Source organism: Schistocerca serialis, chromosome 6, assembly GCF_023864345.2.
Source record: "Schistocerca serialis cubense isolate TAMUIC-IGC-003099 chromosome 6, iqSchSeri2.2, whole genome shotgun sequence".
Classification (NCBI taxonomy): Eukaryota; Metazoa; Arthropoda; class Insecta; order Orthoptera; family Acrididae; genus Schistocerca; species Schistocerca serialis.
The window spans coordinates 681,774,449-681,799,121 of record NC_064643.1 but is presented as its reverse complement, the minus strand read 5'-3'; the positions used below and the strand labels follow the sequence as shown (position 1 = coordinate 681,799,121).

Below are 24,673 nucleotides of genomic sequence, written 5' to 3'. Positions count from 1 at the left end.
AAGTTCCTGCAGAAGTTAATAAGTTTCCCACCGTTCTTGTTGGTACGTTTGTGTTTGGTATAAGGGCCCGCTATATCTCTGAATTTTCTCCTTTTTCCTAGCTGAGCGTTAAAATCGCCCAATAGGATTTTCACATGGTACCTAGGTAATTTGTTGGTTTCTTCTTCTCGAGTTTCCCAGAAATTATCCACGGCTTCAGGATCGGTTTTGTTATGTTGATTTGTAAGGGCATGTACATTGATTAATGTGTAAGTTTTATTAGCTGATTTTACTGACAGTAATGAGATTCTTTCATTGGGAGAAGTGAAACTGATCACTGAGTCGAGTGCTGAGTTGTGTACAACGAATCCGGTTCCCAGGAGTGGTAGTTTGTCTCTAACGTTTACTTCAGGTTTGCTCGTGTAGATTCTGAATTTCTCTGTGTTGAAGTGTCCTTCGTTAGTAAATCTGGTCTTTTGGAGTGCGGTGATTTTTATGTCAAATTTTTCCCGGGTATTGGTGACATCTTTTAATTTGCCTGTTTTGGTAAGAATGTTCACATTAACCATGCCATTAAAATTCTTACGTTTAGTCTTGAGAGTTTTAAGAGTTCTTGAGAAGCTCCTATTCTTTCCCGCATGGTGTCCCTAATCCCCCAGAATCCGTGACCAGGTAAGTCCAGTCTATCGACTGGTGCCAGGGGTGGTGATACAATGATCGCCTTTTCTATCATCCTTGAATTTCAGTTTCACGTGTGTACGACTCGATCTTTGAGTTCGAGAAGACTTGAGTGCAGCCACCTTAGTTAGTGGAATAGACGCTGACCAGTGGCTCTTGGATCCCAGACAGACGCAAGTGGGTTTGTGATGTTTATTAGTCTTTGGTCCACCCTGGGTATTTCATTTCTCTAGTACCACCTATGTTTAGGAGGTTTCCCCTATCCGCCACCTGGGGAAGCGCCCGATGTGGTATGCCATTTATTTCATTTTGTATGTAGTCTTATGTTTGCTCCACCAATGAATACTACATTGTGACTTATTGTTTTTCTTGGTAATACATTACAGAGGGAAACACGTAATGATTATAATTTCAGGAATGGAGGAGAATTTTGGATGGGAGAAATAATAAATGTAAAAAGTTTACTAACCTGACTTTCTTTTACAGTGCAGTAATATCGAGAGGGGAGCGCTATCTTGAAGTTAAAAGAAGAATCTGTGCAAATCTGTCTATATCCTATCTAATTTTGTGATGGTGCATTGTTTGTTTCACTTTTGGAATTATCCTGTCCGTGAAAAAGATTTAATAGGGAGATGAGGTGTCCAATGGATTAAAGTAAAAGAACTGTAGATGATAATGTAAATATGTGTACCCAGAATGAGATTTTCACTCTGAACTGTGCGCTGATATGAAACTTCCTGGGAGATTAAAACTATGTGCCAGTCCGAGACTCGAACTCGGGACCTTTGCCTTTCTCGGGCAAGTGCTCTACCACAAGGTAGGAGACGCGGTACTGGCAGAAGTAAAGCTATGAGGACGGGGCGTGAGTCGTGCTTGGGTAGCTCAGTTGGTAGAGCACTTGCCCGCGGAAGGCAAAGGTCCCGAGTTCGAGTCTCGGCCCGGCACACAGTTTTAATCTGCCAGGAAGTTTCGTTAAATATGTGTTGCTTGAGGCTTTCCCGACGGACTAGTTGTAAATATGGTTTTCGGTCGAGATGTCGAATGTTGTTGTGAAACTTCCTCAATACTTCATCGATGCAACTGACCGACATCTTCAGGTTTGGCGAACACATTACTGAGGCTGTTACCGAAGTCTCCTATTTATGGCAGTCTGAGAAGAAAGTGCACTGGCGCGAACACGCCGAATTCGATGACCAATAGCGCGGAACTCCTGATCGGTAGCGTCAGCCTGTTCAACGTATTGGTCACTGAATGAAAGGTAAGTCGAGGTGAGCACGTGTTGAAACAGATCGACAAGTTCCTGTTACAGTTTCTCACCAATGAGCAACAGCGAATCCTGCAATGGTGCTAGAGTGAAAAGTGAGAACACGTCGAAACTAAAGAGAATATCTGATCGTGCAAGTCGCAAGTTCTTGAGCCATCGAACAAAATGTTCTGATTTGCGAACGTGGTGCTCAAATTTTTCTACTAAAGAGCTCAACTGCGCTACTAGACGTTTGGCCAGATTATATGTTGGTGCCCCAACATTACTAATAATTGGTCGAAGAGACGCCGTATCTTTATGAATGTTAGTTAATCTGTATAATCTGTGAGGAACAGCTGCATGTGTACGAAGTCTCTTGTCCACAACATTAGAGATCGAGCTTTTCTTAAAAAGCTCTAAAGTTCTACGTTGTATTTTGGTTGACGGGTCCTTGTTTAGAAGGCGATATGCAGAGTCGTCCAATAAATGGATCATCTTGCTTGTAAATAGTTGCAAGTAACCATATTTGGTATTATTGTAGAAATGAAGTCTGAATTGTGGTTAATTCAGATTTTATGTGACAGTAATGAGCTATGTGTAGTGGGCAGAAAAGTAAGTAAAGAACGCATGGATGGATGACTAACGACTTGTCAAAGGAATTTTGTGTCATGTTTCTATGTGATACGATGCCTATGTACCAGCTACTCATGGATTTTGTTTATCTTTATCTTGGCTTTAGTATGTACAAAAAACATTGTGTTTTACTGTTGAGGTATTCGTCAAATACAAAAAGTGGGATAACTAGTTGTGTCTAAAATAGGACATCAAAGGTTGGGAGTCGATGATGAAAACATACAGATTCCTTAGTATGTACGCACATCATTGTGTTGGTTGTTCTTTCTCTGCGTTGAACAGTCTTCTCTCAAACACGTCACATAATTTTCTACCTGACGTTTTCTGCGTGGTCGTATAGCTGTTGTTAATAGTCTGCAAATGACTTAAATACTGATGTAATATTGTTCAGCACACCATCTTCAATCACCAATAGAAATATCAGCATTTATACCCGTTACATCCCATATATATGCCTAGATGTGGCAATTGGATCAGGCCACGTAAGACTGACCTTCATGGAGTCTGCAGAGGACAATGACACTGCCGAGCAAAATGGCACTCATCAAATACCAGTACTGTGAGCATTTGACTATCCTGATAAGGTGCTAGCTGCATGATGGGCAAGGAAGATGAGACCCTGGATCCCTCTAACTACTTCAGCAAGTTTGCAGTACTTACGACATGTCAAGAGCTGTAAGCAAACAGTGGTATGGGAAAAAAGTTCCGCACTTCAAAAGCTTTTCCTGATTTATTCTAGACCACTACAGCTAACACATATCCGACATAAGGGGAAACAGCTGTGTGTGTTTGTCCCTGTGTGCGTAGAACTGAGACAAGACATGGTGCAGCCGCAATGTGAAACATTTTTTTATCCAATCCAGTCCTCAGAACGAGATGTTTTGTTTATTAAAGATTTTTGAGTTAATTTTAGAGAACACTCATGTAGGAAATGTAAAAATAACTTGGCGTTTACGGTGCGAATTTAAATAAATTAGAACAAAAAAAATGAAATAAACTTTAGAAAAACTACTTTTCCAGAGACAGGAAGAGAGCTTTCATATTTCATGTTGAGAATTTATGTAAAAATCTGTATAACAAATTTGCTTAAGCATTTCTGCTCATACTTTCCCAAAGTTTATGGGGCAGGAATTAAATAAATATCATACAATCACCATTACTGACATAAAGCGATAATTTCAGACATTCCTTATTATTAAGTGATGTGAGAATAGTGAGGGAAGCTAACTCAGAAAACAACAAGTGGTAAGGAATATACAGTACTGGATTGTATGTCAGATAAGTGACAGTGAAAACGATTTCTGCATTCCACTTGCAGCCCTAAAGTCTTTATTTCTTGACGAGCACTACTGAGGACATTGAATGAATGTAGATTGCTGTAACGCACCCTGCAAACCACTGGAATTGCAGTCCAAGCGATTCTTTACACAGAACGCCCAGGTGTAACAAATATTCTCGAACACCCCTGCAATTTCCCGTAGCTAAGTTATCCCAGGATAACACTGGAATCTAGCTCTTTTCAAACTTGCGTTACAAACTGTTACTAAATTCCTTAGTGTATGGTAAATTTTACACATGGTAAGGAACTGAGAAAATGGAAACAAATGTCGTCCAAACAGTTCAGAACAATTGTTTTCTTGAGAAAGTATATGCAGATAAAGACATAAAATAATATCAGAAGGGATTATGTAGAACTTTTTTATTTTACCCACTGTCTTTTGTTTTCTTTCTGTGTACCAAATGAAGTCAAAACGATTATTTTTTCTCCTTTAATAGAGCTGAAATTTTTGCTGTTGTAAATGTTTCTTAATTGAAATGGTTCCCTATACATATCTTATTATTTATGCACACCGTAGTTTTTTCTTCTTTTAACAGGCATTATAAAATCTAAATTATCTTTAGCTTTCATGTATTTGACCTCTTGTGTGAAAGAAACATTGTTAGGGAAAATTTCCAAATCTTCAAGCGTCCTTCGCAGTATGAAGTTTGCACTCTGCAACGGAGTGTGCGCTGATATGAAACGTCCTGGCAAATGAAAACTGAGTGCCGGATCGAGACTCGAACTCGGGATCTTTGCCTTTCGCGGGCAAATGCTCTAACAACTGAGCTATCCAAGCACGACTCCCCATCCGTCCTCACAGCTTTACGTCCGCCAGTACCTCGTTTGGAGTGTAGGAGTCTAGGTATAGGCGGAAGTAAAGCTGTGAGGATTGGTCGAGAGTCGTGCTTGGGCAGCTCAGTTGCAGAGCACTTGCCAGCGAAAGGCAAAGATCCTGAGTTCGAGTCTCGGTCCGCCACACAATTTTAGTCTGTGGGTGAGTTTCATCCTTCGCAGTCTCTCACGAAACCAAGGCCAACATTAAAATAACGATGGACTCACAAACGCACAAAATCTACTACTACAGCGTGTAAACGCGGCGAGAACAGGTTAACTTCCGAAGCCACTCTCCCCGCAGCAGCTGTAGCCGCAGAAATATCCTTCTGGTTATCCTTGATGTTGACAGTCTATTCCGCTCCGTTCCATTTCCTTGAAGGTCTGTGGGTATGCCGCATTTGATATGCACTGTGGAATGTTTTGGCGTTCTGTGGCGTCGCGAGCGAATCGACCTTGAGTCCTCCATTCAGTTCAACGTCTGCGTTCATCTGTCGAGCAGCATACAAAACGTCTCCAGAAACGTTCATTGTCTACACTTAGAATGTCATGAATGGAAATATAATAAAGTCTAGTGAACTCATGTTCGCACTTTTCCTTACTGGGGAAAGTGGGTCTCTCCGCCCATTGGGCTGTGATTCAATGTCTTTATCCCCGATTTAATCAATAACATTTACATTCAATATCTATTTATTGTCAAGGGCGAATGTTTGTTCGAGCAAGGTTGCTATGTCCCGTCGCTCCTGTTTCTGTCCAGGACTTAAAACACGGAGTGCCTCCACCACAAAGAAATTCTTAAATAAATTGTTAGAATTCGGAATGCTAAGAGAAATAGAATCTCTGTGGTTTCAGTAACTTCTTCGCATTTCACATGATGGGGTTATTTAAGAGAACCTGTCATAAGTTTTTACATTTTGGTCATTTATTGATATCTTTCTGCCTTGCTGGTTGAACCATCATTCGACTACCACGAAAATAATTAAACCAACAAGAAAGTGCACTATGGTACATGTTAACTTCACTTAAAGCACTGCAGATCTTTGTACCCCAAAGTGATACCAGTGCCAAGTTCAAGCACGCAGAACTTAAAAAAGCGAGCTCACTATGAGTGAAACAAAACTCTCCCAATTCGACTAGAACAATTTACATAGATTTCGCTTTCGCTGTGTCGTGTTGTGAACTTCCAGATTATAAGAGCCTCATAGTTTGGACACATAAGGTGTGTGTACGCTGTATTGCAGCAGCATTCGTATTCTCCTGGCCCTCTCCTGGTTCCTAACATGTAGCACCATTTAGCTTTGTGCTATTTGAGCAAAAGAATCCGGACACACCTACTAGATATCAAGACAGCCAGACCCGCCAGTATGAAAGGACCCAGAGAGTATCGTGTTGTCAATAGATCAAGCAAAATGGGTAGGCCTGGAGAGCTCAATGACTTCGTATGTGAACCAGTCACTGGATGTCACGTGAGTAACAAATCAATCACGGGCATTCCGAGCCTTTTTAAGCTGTCCAGGTCGACTGTTGGTGATGTGGTTTTGAAGCCGAAACCAAGAGTAGGCATTTTTCAAATAACTTCCGGGAATTCAGCCAGGTAACACTTTCAGCGACCGCCGATGTTTCGGCGGGAGAACACCCCGCCATTTTCAAGGCAAACTGCAACGGACAGGCGACGTACATGCAAATTTAAAACCTCGGTTCTCGGACTGAAGCAGGAAAGATAAAACACACACTGAACACTAGTGCCACCAACGATGACCAAAGTCAGAGCTATCGATAGTGAGACAACGAATTCGCAGGTGAGGTAGCTGACTTTGGTCATCTTTGGTGGCACTAGTGCCCAGTGCGTGTGTTATCTTTCCTGCTCGAGTCCGAGAACCGAGGTTTTAAATTTGCATGTACGTCGCCTGTCCGTTGCAGTTTGCCTTGAAAATGGCGGGGCGTTCTCCCGTCGAAATATCGTCTGTCACTGAAAGTGTTACCTGGCTGAATTCCCGGAAGTTATTTGAAAGTTCTATACGCCAGGAGAAACTCAGATCTCACAAGACTAGGCAGACTGCTTATGTTGACAGACAGACAGGGACGTCTAGCATTGCTGTGGGTGGTTGTCAACAAATCGCATAAAATCAGCAGAAGGTATCACTCGTGTGCTCAAACTGCTATCAGCAGTCAAGCTAGCACGATGACTGAGTCTATGGAGCTAAAAAGAAAGGGCTGTAATGGTCGAACAGCTCCGTATAAGCGACAAATTTCTAAAGGCACTGTCAAAGGATGCTTGTTGTGTTGTAAAGAGTGACGCCACTCGACAGTGGATGTTTGGAAACAAGTGATTTGTGAATGATGAATCACGCTATACACTGTGGGATTCCGACGGAGGTACGAGGGTGGGTTAAATGAAAACCTTAAATCTGTAATAACAAATAGAAATTTCTCCCCGTTATCCTGTAAGTTGATAAGCAGAATGGCCTGTAGGTGGCAGCATAGTGCAGATACACACATACCGTCACGGTATCAGTATAAAGATGGCCGCCCCACTTGCGACTTACATCAGGGAAGAACAGCGTTCTGTTATCCGGTTTTTGCGTAGTGAAGGTGTGAAACCCATTGAAATTCATCGACGAATGAAGGTTCAGTACGGTGATGCATGTTTGTCACAGCAGCAAGTCTACGAATGGAGTAGGAAGTTCGCAAGTGGTGTGACTTCAGTGGAAGATGCTCCTCGCCCAGGTCAGGCACAACGAGTTGTGACTCCACAGAACATTGCAGCAGTTGAAGCCATAGTGAAGGCAAACCGCCGAGTGACATTGAATGACACTGCAGAATGTTTACAGATTAGTCATGGGTCAGCACAGCACATTGTGCATGATGTGCTCCAGTTTCACAAAGTGTCTGCAAGATGGGTGCCACGGCAGCTGACTCCCGAAGTGAGAGAACGACGTGTTGATGCTTGCGAAGAACTTCTTCGGGGCTTTGAACGTGAAAGTAATAGCTTCCTTGCAAGAATCGTTACTGGGGACGAAACCTGGGTTCACTTCCACCAACCGCAAACGAAGAGAGCGAGCAAGTAATGGCGCCATTCCTCATCACCAAAACCAAGGAAGTTTCGAACAGAACCATCAGCAGCCAAGGTTATGCTGACTCTCTTTTGGGACGAAAAAGGCGTCATTTTGGAGCATTACATGCCTCGAGGGACCACTATCACCAGTGCATCATACACAGATCTCTTAAAAGATCATCTGTGGCCTGCAATCAAATCAAAACGACGTGGATTGCTGTCAGCAGGTGTCCTTTTGCAACATGACAATGCAAGGCCCCATACTGCGCGTACAACAGTTGCAACAATCACAGACCCTCATTTTGAGTGTCTTCCTCATCCACCATACTCACCAGACCTTACCCCAAGTGATTTTCATATGTCTGGACCACTCAAAGACGCAATGGGAGGAAAGAAATTCCGTTCTGATGAAGAGATACGCCACACGGTGCATGAGTATTTGCGCTGACTAGCAAAAGAATTTTTTTCTAAAGGAATTTATGCACTTTGTAAGCGCTGGAGGACTTGCATTGAGCGTGGGGGAGATTATGTTGAAAAGTGATACAGTTTTGTACCACTTCTGCACAGTAAAAATATTTAAGGTTTTCATTTGACTCACCCTTGTATGTGTGTTTGGCGAAAACCTGGAGAACGTTACCTGCCGTCACTTGCAGAGCCAACAGCAAGTACGGAAGAGGTGGTGTTCAGGTTCAAATGGCTTTGAGCACTATGCGACGGCGACCTGCGCGTCGATGGGGATGAAATGATGATGATTAGGACAACACAACACCCAGTCCCTGAGCGGAGAATATCTCCGACCCAGCCGGGAATCGAACCCGGGCCCTGAGGATTGACATTCCGTCACGCTGACTACTCAGCTACCGGAGGCGGACAACTTAGAACTAATTAAACCTAACTAACCTAAGGACATCACACACATCCATGCCCGAGGCAGGATTCGAACTTGCGACCGTAGCGGTCGCTCGGCTCCAGACTGTAGCACCTAGAACCGCACGGCCAGGTGTTCAGGTATGAAGGTGTGTTTCGTGGTTAGGCTCTGGTTCCCTTACTGTGTTTAAGAAAATGTTAGGTGCAGAAATATGTGAACACACGCACGGTAGAGAAACAGTTCGGAGATGATGATTGTTTCATAACGACAATGCACCCTGACGTAAAGCAGCGTCTCTGAGGGGATGGTTTGCGGACAAAAACATTCCTGAGATGGAGTGATCTGTCAAGAGTCCCGACCGGGACATCTTTGACATGAGCTAGAACGTCGACATTGCTCCGGACAGCAGCGTCCAAAATCACTACTTTCACTGGCTTCGGCTCTTGAGGGAGTATGGGCTACTATTCCCCCTTCAGCCATTCTGACACTTCATTGAACGTTTCCTCAGGCAGACTTGAAGACGTCATAAAGGCGATTGGTGGACAAGCCCCGTATTAATGTCTATCAGGAGGAACTCAAACACTTTTGATGAGACAGATTGTAATCAGACAGCCAGCAGAGCTCCCTGGAGTTGTCAGTGGAGAGCAGGGGTCAGCCTGGGGCGCCTCACGCCTCCGGCTTCTGCTGCTTGATATTTTATATTTTCGGGACTCAGCGAGGAGAAGGCCGGCAGGTGTGTCTCAACCCAGTACCTGTTTTTCTCGTTTCACGTGTCTCCGAAGTGACGCAGTTCCTGCCCTACCTCTCTGAGTGAGTGCAGCACGCAACTCTCATTTCACAGCAGCAGTAGCAGCGAACAAATGAGACGCTCTGGTATTTCAAAGATACATTTGATTTGAAGTAATTCGACTCACGGGATATTACCTTTCTGTGCGAAGTAGCGCGGCATATTGGTCACAGCCCTTTTTGTCCTAAGAGTATTGGTTATTTAAAACTAAAATGGAAGGTTTTCACAACAACGGCACCAGCTACTAACAGAGACTGTATGTGTAAATAAATTTATATTTACATCAGCCTACATTTGAAGCTAATGTAGAGAAAAAGTAAACTGTTGACCATGTGTGAGTGCAGCACACAACTCTCATTTCACAACAGCAGTAGCAGGGAACAAATGAGACTCTCTGGTATTTCAAAGATACATTTGATTTGAAGTAATTCGACTCACGGGATATTACCTTTCTGTGCGAAGTAGTGCGGCATGTTGGTCACAGCCCTGTCTGTCCTAAGCGTATTGGTTATCTAAAACTAAAACGGATGGTTTTCACAATAACGGTACCAGCCACTAACAGAGACTGTATGTGTAAATAAATTTATATTTACATCGGCCTACATTTGAAGCTAATATAAAGAAAAAGTAAACTGTTGGCCATGGTTCAGCTTAATGCCACATCGACATACTAGTACAAACGCTCACATTTCATTTTCTTCTATCTGTATGCCCTAGTCTGATCTCGCTTCATATCCTACTGCAAAAAAATTCGTTTACAAGCAAAGAATGATCCTGTTCCTTTACACCTATACTCCCGCATCCAACTTTCTTCGTCAGATTCCTAATCCATTCTCACTCTGGACACCTATTAGTGGATATTAATATGGGGTATGTGTCCAACTTTCGCCTTCATCACGGCTTGAACTCTGTTAGGGACTCTCTCAATGAAGTGTCTGAATGTCTGTGAAGGCATGGCAGCCAATTCTTCCTCAAGAGCCGAAACCAGAGAATGTATTGGATGCTGGGGTCTGGATTTAAGTAGACTTTGCAACTCATCCGGAAGTCGTTCCACAGGGTTCCGATCGGGAATCTGAACAGACTAGTGCATTTCAGGATTGTCATTATCCACAAAGCATTCCCTCAGAGATGCTGCTTTGTAACGTACTGAATCGTCATAGTGATACTGACAATCGATGTCTCCGAAATGTTCCTCTGCTGTGTGCAATATACAATGGTATAAAATGTGCTCACACCCTTTCGCGTTTATCGTTTCCCTAAGCGTAATAAGGAGACCAGAGCCTAACAGCGAAAACCACCCACATACTATAACACCACATTCTTCGTACTTCACTGTTGGTACTATATGTAATGGCAAGTAATGTTCTCCAGGTATTCACCAAACCCATACCTTCCGTCGGGTTACGGCAGGGTACGGAGTGATCCATGACTCCAAATCGCTCGTTTACAGTCACCCACTGCCCAGTGGCGTCGCCATTTACCCCATCTCAAGCGTCGCTTAGCAATGGTTACAGAAATGTGTGACTTATGAGCCGCTGTTTTGCCACTGTGCCCCATTCTTTTTAACTGCTTACGCACAGCCATTGCGGTAGCTGGACACCTAGTAGCAATTAGGAGCTCACGTGTAACGCCTTCTGGTGATTTCATGCGATTTTTAACAACCACCCTCATCATTGCTGACAGTACCTGTTGATCAGTACATGAGGTCTGGCAGGTCTTAGTTTAAGTGTGGTTCTTCTTTCGCGTCTCCACTTCGCGATCACATCATCTACAGTCGACATGGGCAGCTTCAGATGGTCTTAAGTGTCCCTGATGGATTTTTTACTCAGATCGCATCCAGTTACTGGTCCGCATTCGAACTGACTAATCTATCCTGACTGACTCTTTCCTCTGTTACTGTTTGTCTGCTGACAACATGTTACTCCCTGTCTCTCGTGACATCTAGGGGTCAATTCCGCATTATATTGGGGTGTCCGGATACTTCTGATAAGATAGTGTATATTTTTCCTACATTTTTCTGGATTGTCATGAATCCTTGCTTGGACATTAGAAAATCTATTAAACTATAACGAAAATTAGGTACCAGCTCACCTGGTCTACATTAAATACCGATGTAAGAAGGCTGATTAACGTGTGTGAGGCCGTTAAGGACGCTAAGAGAAATCCTAATACACGCCGTGGCCTTCTCCATTCAGTACACGAAGAGAAGCTCTTGGAAAAAAAAGGTTTTTGTGTATTATTTGAGTCCTCTTCCTTGTATGAAAAGTGGTAGCAAATGCAAGCTCACCGACGAACAATTACTCACACCTATAGAAATCATTAGAAGCATTATTTACTACTGTGTAATTCCGTCCCTGGACTTGATAACTCCTGGGTTTGGTTAGGAAGGCCGGCCTTTGTGGCCGAGCGGTTCTAGGCGCTTCAGTTTGGAACCGCGCGACCACTACGGTCGCAGGTTCGAATCCTGCCTCGGGTATGGATGTGTGTGATGTCCTTAGGTTAGTTAGGTTTAAGTAGTTCTAAGTTATAGGGGACTGATGACCTCAGATGTTAAGTGCCATAGTGCTCAGAGCCATTTTTTTAGTTAGGAAGTGAGTCCACGGGTTTGTGCAGGTACATCGCATCCAGGTTAAGACACTGGCTGTGGAACTGATCGCGCAGTTCCACCAAATTGCGGGGATGCAGATGTCGGCGTTTTGCCCTCTTTTCCAACATATCTCACAGAGTTTCTGTCGGGTCCAAGTCAGGTGATTTTGCAGGTCAGTCATGTAATAGACCGAGCGAGGTGGCTCAGTGGTTAGCACACTGGACCCGCATTCGGGAGGACGACGGTTCAAACCCGCGTCCGGCTATGCTGATTTAGGTTTTCCGTGATTTACCTAAATGGCTTCAAGTAAATGCTGGGATGGTTCCTTTGAAAGAGCGCAGCCGATTTCCTTCGCCATCCTTTCCTAATGCGAGCTTGTGTTCCGTCTCTAATGACCTCTTTGTCGACAGGACGTTAAACACTAATCTCGTCCTCTCCTCGGGATGCAATAGGGTGGAGAAGTGTTCAGAAAACCAGTCACGTATTCTTCCAGCCTTATGACCTTTGCTGTACTCGTCTTTATGTGCCTGTGCGAGCAATGGCCTTTCACGCGGTGACCGTCCCCAAACGTTCATTGCGTGAAGTTCCCGTCGTTGTTTCCTGTCGCGAAGATCTCTCGCTAACTGGTTGGTACGAATCTTCATTCAGTGTATTTAGGAATTCCCGTCGGGGCTATGCTGTAAACACGTACAGTCATAATACACACTGAAAAGTAGAAGTGAAGTGTTGAAACACATCGACCATATGGAGTACGCAGACTGAGTACATACGTCTACAGGACGTAGACGTTTCAGAAATAAAAGAAGTGAAACGCTTGAAGCAAGAAAGTAACGGACTTTCATTTAGTTACAAAGAATGAATACATCTCCATGAAAACGATTTCCGCTTTCCTGTCTACTACAACAGAGGTAATTGTGTGTTTCCGTGGATCGTGGTTGCAAGATTGACCTTGGCTAACATTTTTTTATTTAACTTGACAAGCTTCGTTTACTCTTTTGTTGTCATTGCAGTGCTGTCGGATATGGTAGTGTTTTCCATTATAACTGTTACAGCTGCCAGAATGCTCTTTGTGTTGGCCTGGAATTATTTGGTCTCATTTTTTTGTGTATGTTTGATTAGTTTCCATGTTTTATGGGAGTTTTTCAAATGCTTCAGTTGTCATAGTAAAATTGCATCATCTTACCAGGCGGTGTGCAGGGCAAGACGTCGGTGATTCAGGCTAATTGCTTATTGCAAACTTGGTGCATTAATGCATGTTTGGTAAATTCTTTTAGTGGCTGTAGAGTAAGTGATTCAAATTCTTGTTCTTGTGTTAAGCCTGACAGTAATAAACTTGTGTAAATGGTATTGTTTTCTGTAAAGAGCAGCACTTTCAAGTCAAATAAAATAATTTTGTTTCTATGGGATACATGAGTTTTTAGCAGCAGTAATACTTCTGAAATAAGTAAGCAATGTGGAAATTTAGTGCAATTATTACGATTTCACCTCAAGCAATAAATTGAATGTGTTCCATACGCTTTAATAACACCAAAGGTTCGGATATTTATTTTTTTAGGTAACACAGTTTGTCTGTGTTATGTTCTGCAGCTGTTTTCTTAAGTTTATGATGTTTCAGCTGGCATCCAGAGAGAGAGAGAGAGAGAGAGAGACAGACAGAGTAAGAGAGAGAGAGAGAGAGGAAAATGCATGAACAGAAAGACGGAGAAGACAGGAAAGTGTATCAACAGAATGAGAGGTGAGAATGTTTTTATTTTATTTCGTGTACCCGCTTCCATTCAATTTAAGCCCTGTAAAATACTAGTAGTGCATGTAAAGGAGAACTTTACCATGTTCTCTGTACGTGACAATTCTGTGCTGTAGATAAATTTTGCGACAAGCTAATGTTGATCTTCATGATTTTAAAACAGTCTCAGTATTTATTGGTAGTCGATTCTGTGATGGGGGGGTGAAAAGTTTCCTCAGTTGTGGCCTCTGCACGAAATGTTCTCATTATTCCTGTTACGAAGGAGATATCAGGTCTGTGAAACATATGGGTGGTTGCGACGTTTACTTTGTTACCATCCTACTTAGAGTCACATCTATTTAGTATGTTGTCTAATCTGTGGACAATGCTTTTGTTTATAGAAAGAATGGGCGGTGAGGGTATGAGTGAGTCGGTACGGAAATTTCTCTCTAAAGTTAAAAGTACCCCGATTCCAGTTCCAGTCCGACAAACGGTGATAACAGGAAGTTTCAAACCAGCGCACACATTGCAGCAGAAAATGAGAGTCGTTTAGAAAACATTCATTAGACTGTGACTGAGTCAGTCCTCCAGATATCTTTTCTTTCAGAAATGGTACTATAGCAAGTAGTGCAAGAGAGCTTTTGTGAATATTGGAAGTACAAGCTGAATTGCTGGAAAATGTGAAGCTATGAAAGCAAATCGTCAGTCGTAATTGGATAGTTGAGTGAGAAAGAGCGGAAGGCAAGGTTCGGGTCCTTGTCCCAAAAAGTCCTTCAGGAATTTTCAGTGTTACTGTAGATTATTTGAATGTTCTTGCTCCGGTGTGTCATGGTCGCTGTTATCTTTCATGGGCTGGTTACATTTCGACTAGCGTCGTGTCCATAGACGAGTTAGTATTTTCTAGGTGGCTGCGTGGAGTTATTAATTACTCCCTATTCCTCTTATCAATAATCTCACGACGAAATTGCTCCACATGGGAAGACAAATGAAACATTTATTCGCTCACTACAAGTCTGTGTGTGCTGTACGGGACCACGTTACAGCACGTGTGTTAGATAATGTGGCTCTTGCTTTGATTCGTTAATTTATTTTCGACTCGCTTAGTATTTAAAGCGTCCAAACCATTCGCTGCTCAAATTTGTTTGTCAAGAAGAAATAACGCAGCGTAGGTTTATAGACTGAAGCGCCAAAGAAATTGATATAGGCATGCGCATTCAAATACAGAAATATGTAAACAGGCAAAATACGGCGCTACGGTCGGCAACGCCTACATAAGACAACAAGTGTCTGGCGCAGTTGTTTGATCGGTTACTGCCGCTACAATGGCAGGTTATCAAGATGTAAGTGATTTTGAACGTGGTATTATAGTAAGCGCACGAGCGATGGGACACAGCATCTCTGAGTTAGTGATGAAGTGGGGATTTTCCCGTACGACAACCTCACGAATGTGCCGTGAATATCAGGAATCTGGTAAAACATCAAATCTCCGACATCGTTGCGGCCGGAAAAGATCCTGCAAGAACGGGACCAACGACGACTGAAGAGAATCGTTCAACGTGACAGAAGTGCAACCGTTCCGCAAATTGCTGCAGATTTCAGTGCTGGGCCATTAACAAGTGTCAGCTTGCGAACCGTTCAAAGAAACATAATCGATATGGGCATTCTGAGCCGAAGGCCCACTCGTGTGATGACAGCACGACACAAAGCTTTACGCCTTGCCTGGGCCCGTCAACACTGACATTGGGCTGTTGATGATCGGAAACATGTTGCCTGGTCGGACGAGTCTCGTTTCAAATTGTATCGAGCGGATGGACGTGTACTGGTGTGGAGACAACCTCATGAATCTATGGACGCAGCACGTCAGCAGGGCCCTGTTCAAGCTTCTGCAGGCTCTGTAATGATGTGGGGGGTGTGCACTCGGAGTGATATGGGACCCCTGATACATCTAGATACGACTCTGACAGGTGACACGTTCGTGTCCATTGTGCATTCGGACGAACCTGGGCCCTTCCAGCAGGACAATGCGACACCCCACACTTCCAGAATGTCTTCAGAGTAGCTCCAGGAACACTCTTCTGACTTTAAACACTTCCGCCCGCTATCAGGCTCCCCAGACATGAACATTATTGAGTATATCTGGAAAGCCTTGCAACGTGCTGGTCAGAGGAGATCTCCACCCCCCAGTACTCTTACGGATTTATGGGCAGCCCTGCAGGATTCACGGTGTCAATTCCCTCCAGCACTACTTCAGACATTAGCCGAGTCCATGCCACGTCGTGTTGCGGCACTTCTGCGGGTTGGCGGGTGCCCTACACGATATTAGGCAGGTGTACCAGTTTCTTTGGCTCTTCGGTGTATCACCCTTGTGAGAGTATTAGAAAAGCGCGTTGGAAAAAGTGAAAATAAGTTATTTTACACCCTTTTTAAATGACCTGCAAACAATATAATTTGAATCAGGAATATTCTTCAAATTAAGGTAGTAAATAAACAAATAATTTTTACATAAAATAACAAATAAAATAATTTATTGTTAAATCATATACAAATTTCTGCTTTTGTACAACGAATGGCTGAGTAATGATGACAGAGAAATACATTAAGATAACAGATAGATTAGTGTAGAATCCAGAAAATGCTTCGTCTAAGTAGGCTGCCGACCATTAATTATTTCTACGAATGCTATTAAGTTTCCGTGCAATCCTAAAAGAAGAGTTGAAGCGTGTCCTATAATATGTACAGCATTATTGTTAAAGCAGTACGATAGCAAGAGATTTTGTCCCGAACGACACGCCAAGATCGTGTGTTTGAAATGTAAATGTCTCTGGACGATAATGTACTTAACTGTAGTATTTTAGACCTTTCGTTGTACTTATTTAATATTGCTAATTTGCGCCAAGGAATCGAAAAGCACAGACGAAGGTAATGGCAGTAGTAGGAAAAAACAATGGTCACAATTTGATGACAAATCGCAGGAGTGATTAAGTTCTGATATCCGCGAAACAAGAGTACAGTAGATCGAAACAACGAAGGCATTAGAAAGAATCAGTCATGAACGAAGAAGGCTCTCTTGAGGGAAAGATCTCTCGTGATAGCAAATAGTGACACAGGGTTGGCAAAGATGAATATGAGACTATACGTCTGCGTCACAGTATTGCATGTAACTGAAGCGAGGACCGTGAGAAAACCATGCAAGACAAAACTCGAAAAGGATGTTCCAAGACTGAGAGCAAAGATGAAATATGAAATGAACAGGTACGAAAATATTAACCGACGAAATCCATCTGAGGGATAGTGGGAAATGAAAAATTCGTACAGAAACAGTTAACTTGGCACTGGAATTGTTATCAGCGACAGAAACCGACACTGATTGTAAGAGGGAAAACGGATTACCGAACATTTTTCGTTTAGCAAATATGCAAATATGAAAATATCAGTGAATCGTAGATAGAGATGGAGGGCAACATAGAACTGGTCGAAATACATGATTAAAACAATAAATACTACGAAAGACATTATTAGCACTGCTGGCCAAGTGAAATAAATAGCTTCGCTATATTTCTCATTATTTGTGAGAGTGATCAGATCTCCGGGTGAGAACTCATTGTCACCCAGGATCCAGTCTGCCTGACGATGCCTCCATTTCAGTTGAGAGTTCTTACTCGTCCGTCAGACGCAGCGCCGACTCGGAGGGTGGTAAAAAAACTTTCCACTCGGTCTCGAGAGGCACGCGAGCGCGCGCTGCCCTGCCGGGCGCCCATTTCAGAAGAACTCCTGGAAGAACCGTCAGTGTGGCGAAGTGCGTGCTGGAACTGCAAGTTGTCGGCGGGGCGGCCTGGAGGCGCGCGGCCTCAGAGCTCCGGACCCACCACCTTCCGGCGCACGAAGCGCGAGAAGTAGTCGGGCTTCCAGCACTTGCAGCTGCCCGGCACCAGGAACCAGTCGTAGTACAGCCGCACCTGCGAACACGAGTTCAGAGGGGCATTAGCGCCATCAGGCTGTCCGCTGACGATGCTACTACACTGCTGGCCATTAAAATTGCTACACCACGAAGATGACGTGCTGCAGACGCGAAATTTAACCGACGGGAAGAAGATGCTGTGATGTGCAAATGATTAGCTTTTCAGAGCATTCACACAACGTGCTGAAATGAGGAAAGTTTCCAGCCGATTTCTCATACACAAACAGCAGTTGACCGGCGTTGCCTAGTGAAACGTTGTTGTGATGCCTTGTGTAAGGAGGAGAAATGCGTACCATCACGTTTCCGACTTTGATAAAGGTCGGATTGTAACCTATCGCGATTGCGGTTTATCGTATCGCGACATTGCTGCTCGCGTTGGTCCAGATCCAATGACTGTTAGCGGAATATGGAGTCGGTGGGTTCAGGAGGGTAATACGGAACGCCGTGCGGGATGCCAACGGCCTCGTATCACTAGAAGTCGAGATGACAGGCATCTTATCCGCATGGCTGTAACAGATCGTGCAGCCACGTCTCGACCCCTGAGTCAACAGATGGGGACGTTTGCAAGACAACAACCATCTGCACGAACAGTTCGACGACGTTTGCAGCAGCATGGAGTATCAGCTCGGAGACCATGGCTGCGGCTACCCTTGACGCTGCATCACAGACAGGAGCGACTGCGATGGTGTACTCAACGACGAACCTGGGTGCACGAATGGCAAAACGTCATTTTTTCGGATGAATCCAGGTTCTGTTTACAGCATCAGGATGGTCGCATACGTGTTTGGCGACATCGCGGTGAACGCACATTCGAGCGTGTATTCGTCATCGCCATACTGGCGTATCACCCGGCGTGGTGGTATGGGGTGCCATTGGTTACACGTCGCGGTCAGCTCTTGTTCACATTGACGGAACTTTGAACAGTGGACGCTACATTTCAGATGTGTTACGACCCGTGGCTCTACCCTTCATTCGATCCCTGCGAAACCCTACATTTCAGCAGGATAATGCACGACCGTATGTTGCCGGTCCTGTACGGGCCTTTCTGCCTTGTGTGAATGCTCTGAAAAGCTAATCATTTGCATATCACAGCATCTTCTTCCCGTCGGTTAAATTTCGCGTTTGTAGCACGTCATCTTCGTGGTGTAGCAATTTTAATGGCCAGTAGTGTTATGAAAGATCTCTGTTGGATTCCTTTCATGTTAATTTTTTAAAACTGTTGTCATTTACGGCATACATTCCACTTCTAAATTTACTGTGGTGTTTCTGACTATCTGGGAGGAGACTGAGCAGTGGAACGTGTTACTTTTACACATATTCAAGAACGATCTGTCACACTACTACACTTTAAAACACAGTTTATATGTAATTCATGTCACACAGTCTCACACGGAACCTACATTCGCTATTTTTTATATACTGTATATGATAAGATACTGTGATCCCCTTCCCTTCTGTGTGAAAGGATGAATGAGTAAATGTATTTCTAGTTGCATGCTTGATGGTAGCAGACAAGCGTGTCTGCTAGAGAGCAGTAGGACGAATGTCGGAACAGGTAGCTACGCTTTCTAAAAGCAAAGAGGTTTCTATTCTTAGTATGGTCCTATCCGTCCCTTGTCATGTTGGTATAGGAAGCTGCCTCCCTGGTCACTTCCGTTTTGTATCTGGAAGCAGCCTCGGTAGGGGTCCATGGCAGTCAGTCCGCGGCGAGCGTCTGAAGTGGTAAGATCTCCGGCTAAGCGCGCCCTCTGCTAAGTCCGTAGGACAATGGATTTCTTAAGTTCAGCCTAACTGAAAATTTAATCACCTTTATTTCAGGTTTAGATCTAAAATATCTAATGTTATCTTAAATTGCAACGCAGTGTAATTCGAGTGTGAAGTTCAGATTCTCTTCCAGTAGTTGCTTTGTCACTAGTTTGTGAGTAAAGTGGAACCACGTGTGGATGATCAGTAACTCTAACTAAGATCATCAATCTTAAATGCGAATGTGCGTGAGATTATAACATCTCGTCTTGACAATATTTTTCAATATAGCAACTTTTCTTTATGTTCAACCCACGTGGGGTGTACTTTGTGAGACCAGTACCATGTGCTTATACAATTGTTTGACCCAGCAGGTTGATAGTAAGACGATAGTAACCAGTTCAAGGTTTTTCTTTTGTAATTTGTGTTTCGATGTAATTTATTTTAATTATCAAAATTATTATGGAGTTACACTCTTTGTGTAAACCAAGTTGACCACGTGAAGCATGTGGTGTAAGCATCAAAGTAGCCCTCAGCTATTCTTTTCGGGAAGATTTCACAGAGAGTTAGTATGAATTTAGTATACCAGTGTGTGGTAATTTCATGACGGACATGATTGCGCTACGAACGTAACTTCTTTGGGTGAAAATTGAATCGGTTGCTTGTGGTTAATTTCCTCTTGCATATGTTTCAACGTTCTTCGTGTGTTATTTTATGAGTGCAGTGTTGTATTCAGTGTGTTTAATATTCATATCTCAAAATCAACATCACTTGAACTAGTTGTTAAGCCTCCGACTACTATGCCCTCTAGGCATATTTAGGAAAGCTGATCCGTCAGTTAGAGAGCGGCCAAAGCCCGCTTCCTCTGGATACCAGATGCTGACTCTCGCACCCCCAGCAGCCGAGAGGGTAACCCAGGCGTAGCCGGGTATGGAGCGCAGCACGCCCTGGTAGCGGCGTCGGTTTACCTGGAAGCAGCCGAGCTCGTCGACGCCGTCGCAGTGCGAGGGCTTCTCGGTGGTGGGCGGGTCGACGCCGGCGCCGGCGCCGGCGCGCTTGCGCAGCGCGTCCTGGTAGTTCTGGAAGTCGTGCACGGGCGGCATGGCGTCAGCGGCGGCGACGGGCGGCCGCGGCTGGCGCTGCTGGTAGGCGGGCAGCACCGTGTTGGGGTAGAAGACCTCGGCCACCAGCAGGCTCACCCAGCGCGGCGACGAGAGGCAGCCGCCGCCCTCCAGGTAGTGGCACCGCGTCTGCCTGCCACACACCACAACCTGTCTGCCTGCTCCGCACCTCTGCCACTGCACCCCCCCCCCCCCCCCATACTTAAAACTGTACCGCAAGACTGCTCCAAAATAAAGGTAGCTGGTCAAAGTCCGTTTAATAAACGATGTAAATGGTACAGAGAAGAATAGCGTGTTTTCTTTTTAAAAATGGTACACTTGGTTTATACAGAGAAGACAGCGTGTCTTCTTTTCTTAAAAACATGTGTTCCATTTTCTTACAGGAATTAGTGTGGAGACGGTCAGGGTAGCCGAGAGCCCTAGCCGCCACAGTAGCTCAGCGTGTTCGGTCAGAGGACTAGCTGCCCTCTGTAATAAAAAAACTGAGTTAATGGATCAACAACGAACTGAAACGGGTGTCTTTCGACGTCCGCCCAGAGCAGATACGACGAACAAGAACGAACAAAATGAGATTATACAAAAAAAAAGAGCGCTAAGGCGCTGCTTCCTGGACTCGGGTAGGCGCGCCGGCCCCGGCCTCCTTCTGTTTCCAGGTACGACCGACGAAGTATGACTAAACTGTCCACATATTATGTAAATAGTTCTAGCAGTATATAGCATTTTACTCACCACAAAATTCTTTGCCTGGAAAATTAACAATAACTTCGAAATAGATTTAATATATTATACACCACTAAAGTATATAGAACGCGAAATATTTACAAATGCTGAGCAATACACAACGTCATGTCTAACAACAACAAGAACTTTAGAAAATGGCGGAAACTTCTAATGGCCGTTTCTAGTGCGCATTCTTTCATGCGATTCTAAACTAAGTCATTAGACTGACGTAGCGGCAAAAAAACATTGAGTGTTCCTAGGATCGTAGCAGAGAAGGCCAATGCTGGCCTTCGTTTTGTTGGCAGAATTTTGGGAATGTGTAGCTCGCCTGCAAAGCAGAGGGTGTATAGAATGCTAGTGGGACCCATTCTTGAGCACAGTTCGAGTGTTTAGGATCACAACCAGGAAGGATTAAAGGAAGACATCGAAGAAATTCGAGGTGTGCTACTAGATTTGTTACCGGTAAGTTCGATCGACACACAAGTATCAAGGAGATATTTCGTGAACTCAAATGGGAATCCCTATAGTGAATAACCGAGTAAAGTAACACAGTGGTTAGCGGATTGGAATCGCTTTCGGGAGGACGACTGTTCAAACCAGCCGCAGGGCATCCAGATTTAGGTTTTCCGTGACTGCTCTAAATCGCTAACGGAAAATGCGGGGGTGGTTCTCCTGAAAAGGCACTCCACCCGCCCCTCCGACCTTGTGCTCCGTCTCTAATGAACTCGTTGTCGACGGGACGTTAGACACTAATCTCCCCCTACAGGAGGGAATACGACACTCTTTTAGCGAGGCACTATTGTGAAAATTTTGAGAACAATCATTTGATCCGCCTGCACATCAATTATACTGCCGCCAACTTACGTTTCACATAAGGACAACGAAGATAAAAAGAGAATAATTAGAGCTTGTACGGAGGTACATTACTTCTTAAGTAATAGAGCCCAGTACGTTGTCCTCGATGGTGAGTGTTCATCGGAGGTGAGGGTATCATCTGGAGTGCCCCTGGGAAGTGTGGTAGGTCCGCTGTTATTTTCTATCTACATAAATGATATTTTGGATAGGGTGCATAGCAATGTGCGGCTGTTTGCTGATGATGCTGTGGTGTACGGGAAGGTGTCGTCGTTGAGTGACTGTAGGAGGATACAAGATGACTTGGACAGGATTTGTGACTGGTGTAAAGAACGGCAGCTAACTCTAAATATAGATAAATGTAAATTAATGCAGTTGAATAGGAAAAAGGGTCCCGTAGTGTTTGAATACTCCATTAGTAGTGTAGCTCTTGACACAGTCACGTCGATTAAATATTTGGGCGTAACATTGCAGAGCGATATGAAGTGGGACAAGCATGTAATGGCAGTTGTGGTGAAGGCGGATAGTCGTCTTCGGCTCATTGGTAGAATTTTGGGAAGATCTGGTTCATCTGTAAAGGAGACCGAAATAAAACACTAATACAACCTATTCTTGAGTACTGCTCGAGTGTTTGGGATCCCTATCAGGTCGGATTGAGGGAGGACATAGAAGCAATTCAGAGGCGGGCTGCTAGATTTGTTACTGGTAGGTTTGATTATCACGCGAGTGTTTCGGAAATGCTTCAGGAACTCGGGTGGGAGTCTGTGGAGGAAAGGAGGCGTTGTTTTCGTGAATCGCTACTGAGGAAATTTAGAGAACCACCATTTGAGGCTGACTGCAATACAATTTTACTGCCGCCAACTTATATTTCGCGGAAAGACCACAAAGACAAGATAAGAGAGATTAGGGCTCGTACAGGGGCATATAGGCAGCCATTTTTCCCTCGTTCTGTTTGGGAGTGGAACAGAGAGAGAAGATGCTAGTTGTGGTACGAGGTACTCTCCGCCATGCACCGTATGGTGGATTGCGGAGTATGTATGTAGATGTATATGAGGTTTCTAGGGAGTCGCTTTTCTTTCGCTCTGTTATACGAGTGGAACAGGAAAGAAAGCGAGTAGCAGTGGTACAGGACGCCCTTCGCAGTGCACGGTACGACCACTTTCGGAGTATGTATGTAGATCTAGATGTACACTATCTTCTAGGTACAGCTCTGACCCTTGCAGTTGGATGATTTGGGGAAAGTGCAGTGTGTTTTCTTTTGAGATGCGTTCTTACATGAGATAAAGCCGATCAAAATTTAAAGAGAGGCGCTGTAAACATAGACCGGGAAACAAATAGTTGTTGAAGTTTGGGCCTTTCTACAGTATTTGTGTTGAGAACGGTCACTACTGAGCGGTGCAGGTAGTCTTTCTGTTGACGTTCATTGCTCATTTCTTTTTGGCTATGTTCGCTTCTGTGCTTAGTTCTCTGAGTGTGATGCTGTTGTCACAGACTTACAACTACCTTCTATGTTAGCCATTCCGTACATATCGTTTTGATGTTACGCTGACACCACAACAAGATTCGTGATTCCGTGGAGCGAAAGACACATAAAAGCGGGAAAAATAGAGCGATAGAGTAGATTCCGGACGCACAAGTTCCAACACGCCATTCCTTCTATTTATATTCAGACCATACATCTTTTGGCATTCTTCTGAGTGCGCCGACAGATCGAAGTAGCATCATTCGCTTCTGTTGTTTTAAATCCGACGGCCGCACCACGCACAGGCTGTATGACAATTCTCGAGTGGAATGCATAATTACGAGACCCCGTGGTGAGGAAGCAGTGAAAATTCGTTTGGCGAAGGGTTTAATTAATGGAGATACCAGTTTCAACCTTGAATCTGCGCTTTCTTTGACCATGTAGCAAAGATACCGTTACAGTGCAGCTCTTGTTGACGCACTGATATCCCCGCATGGATCGAGCGTACAGCCTCAGAATCCGTTCTTATTAAGTTTTTTGCTGCCGTGCAATATCTCTGGCTCTAGTGTATATGTGACCGCATGCGCGGTAATGCGTCCGTCGAGTTTAAAGAAGGACGCGAGTGCTGTAGCTAAATTCTGTAGGTTCGCTCGGAGATGGCCGAAGGATCTACGGTCGAAATATTATGTGAAGAAATGGGACTTCTGCAGCTGCACACCCTAAAAGTAATGGGTCAGTCAATACGCTGCGAAAACATGAAATTGCACAGGAAAATAGATTCCCATTATTCTACTCAGGAAATGGCAGACACGATATTCCGCCATCATTTGAAGGGCTTATTTCAACAGTGGTTCAAGTCGATTTTTGTTCATTTTAAGATACAGAGTCCTAAAGTTAAATGAGCGCTGAAAAATCTGCAGTTGAGGTACCAGAAATAGTCACACATATATGGCTTCTTGCTAGAGATGAACGTTTCTTTCTGTTTGTTTGGATCATTAATGTCAGAAGCACTATAATCAGAAAAGGGAGGTAATGGACTTGTACCACCATTGAAATAAGCCCTTTATTTAGTCTAGACTGTTCCAACGCTGTCCCTTAGCGTTGCTGCACTG

General features: G+C 44.1%; 1 protein-coding gene and 1 non-coding gene across 2 annotated transcripts in view; one reads left to right on the top strand and one right to left on the bottom strand.

Moving 5' to 3' along the window:
* The first annotated feature begins 1,527 nt into the window (after positions 1 to 1,527).
* On the top strand, positions 1,528 to 1,602 carry Trnap-cgg (transfer RNA proline (anticodon CGG)). The gene has a single exon. It is a non-coding gene; the product is annotated as a tRNA-Pro (tRNA).
* A 14,661-nt stretch (positions 1,603 to 16,263) lies between these two features.
* The window catches only part of LOC126483993 (uncharacterized), a 366,871-nt gene continuing 358,461 nt past the window's right edge, over positions 16,264 to 24,673 (bottom strand). The window contains exons 7-8 of the mRNA XM_050107299.1: positions 20,375 to 20,660; positions 16,264 to 17,661 (exon numbers count right to left, since the gene is read on the bottom strand). Of these exons, the coding sequence (XP_049963256.1) occupies positions 17,554 to 17,661; positions 20,375 to 20,660 (394 nt within the window). The 3' untranslated portion in view covers positions 16,264 to 17,553. The remainder of the gene's footprint in view (positions 17,662 to 20,374; positions 20,661 to 24,673) is intronic.